The sequence below is a fragment of the Haemaphysalis longicornis genome, unplaced genomic scaffold, assembly GCF_048455015.1.
Source record: "Haemaphysalis longicornis isolate Haplotype H1 unplaced genomic scaffold, Haemaphysalis longicornis Haplotype H1 scaffold_1, whole genome shotgun sequence".
In the NCBI taxonomy this organism is placed as follows: domain Eukaryota; kingdom Metazoa; phylum Arthropoda; class Arachnida; order Ixodida; family Ixodidae; genus Haemaphysalis; species Haemaphysalis longicornis.
This window is the reverse complement of record NW_027526203.1, coordinates 140372255-140380647: the sequence shown is the minus strand read 5'-3', so window position 1 is coordinate 140380647 and position 8393 is coordinate 140372255. Positions and strand designations below refer to the sequence as shown.

Sequence of the window (8393 nt, the reverse complement as noted above, 5' to 3'; positions counted from 1 at the left end):
ATTGTGGTCGCAGTAAGTCGCTGTCAAAAAAAAAACAGCGCTTGTTTTGTCGTCTTTTTGTGTCCGTGTTCTTTTTCGCGCTGTTGCATCTCGTTATATTCAGAAGGATTGGTTGCTTGTGCAATGTCGCTCACCAACACTATGTCAATGAAAGTGTGGCTGAAAATTATTAGTACTGCAGCTACGATATGAAGTGGTTTGCAGCTGTGCAACTGTAGAAAAATTTATAGGGCTTGTTCCAGATATACCCACTGCACTTGCTTACCTTTACACTCCTAGCTTTACTGGATACTTCCATAATATGACATGATATGACACAGAGCATTCGACATCACTGAAAACAATTTCAATAACCTTGTATTTATTTTGCTCCGTGTGCAAATTATGCACTTGTGCAATGCAATCACCCTCACAGAGAACGCAGATTGGCCATATGAACTTTGCGTGCTGTTATCATGGCCAGACATAATCTTGGGGCGTGACATAAAACAAGCATAGCTTACCTATAGGATCCACCTCGATGTCCACCAGCTACAACTGTGCAGCCGCGGCTTCTCTGTCTGCTTCTGATAATGAGAAAAAAAATGTGAATGAAGGTTCAATATGTAGTGGCAGTTTAAACGTACACCACATATGCTAACGACGAGAAAAAAACCACAAATTTTATAAGTGGGACAGATTACCAGAGTTATTGGGCCTTTCTTTGTTTTGTGAAAACTTAAGCGAGCCATTGACCGATCTTACCACGCGATCCACGCATGTGCCACTCCCACCTTAGTTGTAGTTATCGGAGCAGACGACACTGCGGCCGCTGGTTGAGTGTTCCAGTTGCACCGACCCTTTGCGCTCAGCTTCAGTGTGCAAGACCACTGAACGCTGTGGTAAAGTGTATCCGTACATGCAGTGTAAGTGTTTTATCTCAAGTTAAGTGCTATCTAGTAAAAAAAGGAAAAAAAGGTCGACAGTACACAAACTGTTGACCCTTGCAGCTTGTCTTGTATTCCTTTCACATAGCCATTATTCTTATTGCTTCAGCAAATATGCTGAAGCAATAAGAATAACAATAAGAGAGAACACACGTCCCTATCGTCAAGAGCAAAATCTTGAGTGCATGCAATTGATACAGGCTATTGTATGCCAAGAGCAACTTGGCCAAACTGTGCCGTGCTTACACAGAGTCTGTTATGAAGACGCAGTGCACTACTGTCAAGAAATAAACGCCACAGTCACGTTTACTGTACCGTAAGGTGCCGTACTTGCTGCTTTGTTCGATTCTGTTTACTTGCCTCGCCTATTTGTGGCGGGGCTTGTCATCCTTTGGGAACGTGTGAAAACATTACTCCCTTTTTTATGCCGTAGTAGCATCTACACAGCTCGAGTAATCCCACCCTTACGATTTATTAAAACAAAGCTATTAAAACTTGTTTATAAAGCTCACCGATGAAGAAGCTATGCAGCTGCACGTACAAAGGACCACAAGTACCAGCAAGTATAAGTACGAGGATTACAAGTATGACTACAAGTACAACTAGTGGCGGCAGTGGCGTAGCGTAACATCGCGTTGAGATCGGTCTATTCTGAAAAACGAGCTACTTGGCAGCACCATAAGAAACTAAAAAGTGCTTGTGTGGACCAACATACATCGTGTGGACCAACATACAATGTTTCAAGCAAAATCTAGGTTGATCCCAGGAAAATTAATAGGATTCCTTTTAGGAATAACTACTATACCTCTCGGTTGATTTTTTTTTTTCACTCTTAGGACTTACTAGGACATTTTACAAAAATGCAATACATTGACAGAGCAGAAACTACACATCATTCCCAAGCACATAACAAATTAAATTTGCCGTCTGTTCCCCAGACTGCACGGTTTTGCACTTGTACGCAGCAATAAATCACACACAAAATGCAAACAGTGGTAATATGAACCCCCACATGCAATTTTTCAGTGCTGCTTATTAACTAGGAGTGTGATGTATCAAGCAAGTAGCCTCACCAGTACGGTCCATGTAGCTCAACTGCAGCAACGCAGCCACAGCTTCATCTTCTCCTGATAACAAATAAAAAACATGCAACAATGTTATATAACACTTCAAAAGTGCTAGCATGTTCATTGTGCACAGCATATAAGCCCAACCACATGTGTTCAAGATAAAAAAATGCTCCCACATTTCACATAAGGTAAGACTAACAAAACCTAGAAATTCTGTATAAAAACAATGAACTTGCCTCCTGCTGCATCACTGCCTGGTTCGGCACCAGCACCAACAGCAGCAGAGCATTCTGCATGGGCAGCTGGGTCGCTCTTGGAAACATCCAAGGTAGCTGCAGTAAGGTTGCATCAGTGAGCTCAATGAATGGATTGCATTTTTCACTACCACTTTCACAGAGCCAAGACTGACAGCCTTCTCATGCACAAGTTAAGGGTTGTTGGTTTTGTACTGTCAGTGAGGCCATATACCGGTAAAGTGACCCGACCAAGAAATAAAATGCAAGAAGCCATGCAGGAATCTTTACGTCGTCAAATGGCCATCACAAAACATTGAGATTGCTTGACTATCGCAGCAATCAATGATCTCAGAGTTACAAGAACGGAGGTGTTATAAAAAATAAACGCCATCCTGCTTGCGAGGAGGTGCACAGGAAAGCCAGATTACAGGAATAATGTGCGGTATTTCAGATTCTAAAAAGATCCGCTAACGACATAAATCAATCATCATAAAACGAAAACAGGGGAGACACTTTCCGCCGCGTGTTAGAAGCAGAATTTCAGTCATTTCCGTGTCAGGGCTGGCGTCTAACTGGCGTCATGAAATCCCCCCCCCCTCCCAAATTTAAGACAGGCGTCGTGATGGTTAATTCTAAAATCGCCGTACTGCACGCATATCCTGACGCCCGTCTTCGCGCCGCGAGACGATCGGGACGGCGAGCGAGAAGTACGGTGATTTCACGACCCCCCGATTTGACGGCGAGCGGGTATGCCAGCGAGTAGTACAATGATTTCATGACAACCGAATTTGTTGTCGACGTTACGAGTACGGCACGCATACCACGACGCCCGTACGTCTTCGCGCTGCGAGACGGCCATGACGGCATCCTTCGAAAACAAAGAATACGAAACACGACGCCAGCCCCTGTGAGCTGTGAGTGAGGGACAAAAATTTCGGCAACGGCGCACGAAACTCCAAAATATACACGACCCCACAACCATAGTATGAACAGCCGCTTACCCGAGACGCGTTTCCGTTTCAAGCTACGCTCGAAGCGGTCGCACTTCTTTGTCAGCACTGCAGGGTCAGCCTTCTTGAATGCAAACACACTCGGTGCCCAGTCCGAATGATCGGGAAATGGAGACGGAGCACCTGAGTCAATAAAATATAAACACTGACAAATTATGCCCAGGAACGGATAATACACCTACAAGCTCGGGGCAACAGGGTTTACTTACCGTTGATGAAGTGTAGGCCGCAAATCCTGCTGCTGTCGGACGGCTGCCATCTCTCCCTGCGCACAGCTTGTACCCAAGCTTTCTGACGGCCGATTTCCTTCGGAAAACGAAAGAAACCGATGCCACTGCCTTTTGTGGCACGCTTGGTGCACCCCACAGCGCAGCAGCTCACAACCATTGGTAAACGACCGCTGTGAGTGTGTCTCAGTGATACGGCCAGCCGCAAGGAACGTACTCGCACGGAGCAATGTTTTGCCAACCACCCCGCTCCCGCGTGCGCCGAGGAGTCACGTGACTGACGTCACGGGGCCTGTGTGACGTACCCCGGTAGAGGTCTATTACCCACGCTTACAAACCGCCACGTGCAACAACCGCGCGACACCTCTGATTCGGTCACTTCCCTACGCTAACAACTACTGCCCCCCCCCCCTTTTACCCGCCGCGGTGGCTCAGTGGCTAAGGCGATGCGCTGTTGAGCACGAGGTCGCGGGTTCGATTCCCGGCCGCGGCGGCCGCTTTTCTGATGGAGGCGAAAAGCAAAAACGCCCGTGTGTACGAGATTTCGGCGCACGATAAAGATCCCCAGGTGGTCAAAATTAATCCGGAGCCCTCCACTACGGCGCGCCTCATCGCCTGCGTTGCGTCGGCGCGTTAAACCCCACAATCAATCAATCAATCCCTTTCAACTAACCTACATTTCTCTCTAAAACATGGTCACTCTAAAAAAGGAATAATAAATTTGAAACACTCCTCCGGTTTCGTCGTCGATGCCTCCGCCGCGCTCTGTACTTCCGCACACCTCGACAACTCGAAACAAGCTTCCACACTGTAGTAGCATCCACGCGCCATCTGGGGAGAACGCAGGTAATTGCAGTAGCAAAGAGCACAAATTTCAAACGGTAGAAAACGCAAAAATAAAGCAAAAACCCTAAACTATTAAACAGTAATTCGCTGAAGAATGCGCCGTGAACGATGCTGAGGGTGCGAAGTACTGGGACACGAATTGTCTTTCGTGCGGCGCTTGTCATTTACAGTGCATTTACTGCACCTCAAAATCATTTAAAACTCAGAGTACATCAGCACGCACGGACGATGACGCTCATCACACAAGCAATACACACCTTGCGTCCCAGTGCTTCGCACCCTCGGCGTCGTTCACGGCGTTGAGATGTGTGATTTTTAATTTCTTTTCAACCAAAACTCAAACGCACCATGCCTGAAAGTGAACTTAAATAATGTTTTCTTAAGAATGCCGCATCAACTGGAGTGTTTAAATTCAATATGAGCCAAATCCAAAGTTATCACGACAAAATTTCTCAAACTCACGGGATAATTTTTAATTACTTCTGGCCATAAACTTCCCTTAACTGACGTGTAAAATATATCATATAATAGCTTTGACGGCACTGAATTTAGGTCTAGTAAGAATCTTTCGCTTGTTTCTCAAATTCGCGTTAGGTGGATCTGGCTCATCTCGAAAAAGAAAAACGCCTGAAATGTCTATAGAGGACAAGCAAATGACAAAAATACATTGGTTTGTATATGGCACTAGTCGGTCAAACAAGTTCCATTTAACAGGAAACCGCCAGGTGGTTTTATAAAGAAGTTGTGGATACCTTTAATTTCCTCACTGCGCGTTTTCTTTGGAGTAACTGTTTAGCCTTTCAGGGAAGGCCATGATGAACTCTTTTAATTGATAAACTGTTCCCGCGCCTGTTTATTGCCAGCGCTACTTGCGGCACCATAAAAGCAGTGTTTAAGATCGCGTAAACCGTATGTGTGTTCCGCCAAATGCCAGAAAGTTTTAAAGCGACAGCTTTATTAGTGGGGCCGATGGCGTGTTGTCAGTAAAACTAATGCATTTCCCCTCAGACCAGTTTCCAAAAGCTTTAATAAGATCTCTAGACACACGGCGCGGGCGTAAAACCGGGATTCCATTGTGTCAAAACAGTTGCTTAAAAATCGCGAAAAAGGAACTGTTGTAGAAAAGACAATACACGCATCGATCATGAAGAAGGAACGCAACAGTATACGCAGTATACCTTTATCTCATTAACTACGTATCGGTATACTGTTAGGTAGTCCGTAGATGCGTTTACTTTTTGCACGACACATCGTCGCATGAGTTCATTTTTCGTTTGCGATTTGGGTATTTGAGGGTTTGACGATCGATTGGATACATTTTCAGCAAAGGTTGTATGCAAGCGTAGCGAAGGTTTTGACGCACTTGTGACGCAGTTTTGGTGCGAGAAAGCTTTCTCGCTTCTCTCCACTTTCTTTGGGAAATGATGGTACCATTTTTTGTTTAAGCTTCATTCACAAACGCTTCCCCTTAAAACATGGCTGCGCGAAAAGGGATATCGATTCCTTGGTCAGACAATTTCCGCTTGTGCAATCAACCAGAGACTGCTTTGTGGTGTGCCGCGACGCGGTGTTTTTCTGGGACGTTTTGCAACAGACACTTAAAAAGGACATGTTGACATCACTCCGTACATACTTCGCTTCGTGCCTTTTGAAGATGGTAATCGGGTGCCGTATGACGTTTTAAATGCAGAGCATATCTTAGCCTCGCCTCTTCCTGCGTCGGACGGCGTCAACAGCTCCGCGTCCGCAGCAGGTGCACCTCTCCTCCTTCCCTCCTCTCTCTCAACATCAGCTGGAGCGCGCATGCGTCGTAGTCAGCCCGTTCGCTCCGTCGCGGTCTCGGCGTAACATGTGCGTGATAGCAGCGCGGTGCGGCGTGGAAGGGCGCGCGCTGCTTGCCCATGCGCGCTCTCCCCCCCGTACTGCTCTCCCTCTACTGCGCGCGCTGCAAAGATAAAGCGGCTAGCGGTCGCTCGTGCTTCAGTCATTGCGTTGCTCCTTCCTTCCTTGGTTGACGCTCGCTCCCACGTTTACTCGTGTCTGCTACTCCAGCATCACAGAAGAAGCGATGGAAGCAACACTGCTTTCAACCAGTACTGAGGCCCCAATGCTCTGCATTTACTCGTGTTCCTCTCGCGGGAAGGCGGGGGAATTTTTTTGTTCTGCTGGGATTGTTTACCTTGGGGAACTGCCGCAGGATTGATTGACATGCGGAACCCCCTAAGCCATTCAAGTGCATTTTTCGGGAGCAGGCGGCATTGGTGGGGAGCGTTTATGCGGCGCATAGCGAACCACCGGAGCGGCTGCATCTTTCGGATGCGTGCGTCTGCTTGCTTCAGTTTTGAAATAATGGCGACCTTTGTTGGACTGACGTACTAGCACTTCGCAGGCTGCCAGTTTCTGTGTTGTGTGTTAATTGTCATGTCGAAACATTTTTTATGCATTAGAGGAAAAAAAGTCCTAAGATAACACAGTTGGCAGAGCACCGGGCTGCTACTGCAGATACCGAGGCGCAAATCCTATTGGATCACACATGAGTTAGTTTACTCCTTACAGCGGTGGTCATTTTCTTGATGGGACAACAACAAAGGCACTTTTTCTCAGATTGGGGCACTTATGGACGACATGAGAACAATGACTGCCCACTTTTCTGCCTTCCACCCAACCGTTAATTTCATATAGTTTGCATTCCTGCGCCCACTACGCGGCATTTTGGCAGCTCGTTTTATCAGCAGTGGGCTGTCAAAGCCTCTCATAGACTCACCTGAAGCAACGGAAGAGTGCTGCGAAAGGGATGGCACTTCTCAGGCACCAAGCGCGGCACTTTCGGGGCGATGCAGAACGTTAACTATCGCTGTGGTCCGCTCCTAAACCGACCTAAAAGACGACTTGCGAAAATAATGGGTGCAATTGAGGAGTTATTTCGAAATGAGCCAAATCCACGAACCGGAATCGATTGAGGTAAAACTGTAGTGAGAAGACAAACTCGGTAACTTTCCCCGAGAGAAGAGGTTGCAAGGAAATAGGTCAGATAATGTCCGGCAAACGTGTATGCAGATCGCATTTCGTATCGATAATCAGCCAGATCCTGTGTGCCACGGATCAAAATGAGGCGAATCTATTTGCCCAATGGGAGCTTGCTTTTGGTGTGATGGTTCGGACTGTTTCCTGGGTGTTTTCGTAAGTTTTTCTTTGCATTTTGGAGCTAACTGATCATGGATTCGGGCAGCAAATATGAGATCCGCGAAAGGTATGTCCCCAGATGTCGACGACGAGTGAACAGGAGGGAAGGAAATGAAACCTATGTAAAACAATTTTATCGCGTCTCACCCACCCATACAGAGTTAATCTGGTAATTTTTTTTGTTTTACATATTTACCATTTCATACCCGCCGCGGTGGCTCAGTGGCTAAGGCGTTGCGCTGCTGAGCATGAGGTCGCGGGTTCGATTCCCGGCCGCGGCGGCCGCTTTTCTGATGGAGGCGAAAAGCAAAAACGCCGGTGTGTACGAGATTTCGGCGCACGTTAAAGATCCCCAGGTGGTCAAAATTAATCCGGAGCCCTCCACTACGGCGCGCCTCATCGCCTGCGTTGCGTCGGCGCGTTAAACCCTACAATCAATCAATTTACCATTTCATCACTAACTATCCGCCGCTTCCAAGCCCTGACCGATCCCCCCTCCTTCTGTGGGTAAGAGCCACTTCATTAAGGTGAAGAAGAATGGCAATCCTTCGTGTGAAGCGTTTTATAAATAATGTCAAGATAATGGAGAGAGAGAGAGAGAGAGAGAGAGAGAGAGAGAGAGAGAGAGAGTGAGAGAGAGAGAGAGAGAGAGAGAGAGAGAGAGAGAGAGAGAGAGAGAGAGAGAGAGAGAAAGTTTATTGCGCGCATTTTCTCGTAGGAGTGGATCCCTCTTCACAGGAATCCATGAGCTGCCTGAGCATCGGCTGCTCGGTCGGTGAGCAGGAGCTGGTCCGAGAGGCAGGGGCTCGGTTTGGGGTTCGGGGAAGGGGTGGTGGGTGCTTGTTTATCCTACACTCTATGACAATATGCCCGAGTGTACCTGGTTGTTTTTAAG

The 8393-nt window shown here is 47.1% G+C and overlaps 1 protein-coding gene across 1 annotated transcript; it reads right to left on the bottom strand.

The window, feature by feature from the left end:
- Positions 1 to 1257: 1257 nt before the first annotated feature.
- On the bottom strand, positions 1258 to 3860 carry LOC144166195 (THAP domain-containing protein 1-like). The gene is made up of 3 exons (XM_077695791.1): positions 3452 to 3860; positions 3234 to 3365; positions 1258 to 2328 (listed from the first exon to the last, which is right to left on the bottom strand). Exons 1-3 carry the CDS (start codon positions 3627 to 3629, stop codon positions 2201 to 2203), a joined length of 438 nt encoding a protein of 145 aa, XP_077551917.1. The 5' UTR covers positions 3630 to 3860; the 3' UTR covers positions 1258 to 2200.
- Between the last annotated feature and the right edge of the window lie 4533 nt (positions 3861 to 8393).

What these genes read in the sequence shown, in the direction of transcription:
- LOC144166195 (XM_077695791.1), bottom strand. Translation starts at nt 3,629, where the DNA reads ATGGTTGTGAGCTGCTGCGCTGTGGGGTGCACCAAGCGTGCCACAAAA. An exon ending in CGGCCTACACTTCATCAACG is followed by an intron (nt 3,366 to 3,451) that starts GTAAGTAAACCC and finishes TTATTGACTCAG; the next exon opens with GTGCTCCGTCTCCATTTCCC. An exon ending in GAAACGGAAACGCGTCTCGG is followed by an intron (nt 2,329 to 3,233) that starts GTAAGCGGCTGT and finishes ACCTTACTGCAG; the next exon opens with CTACCTTGGATGTTTCCAAG.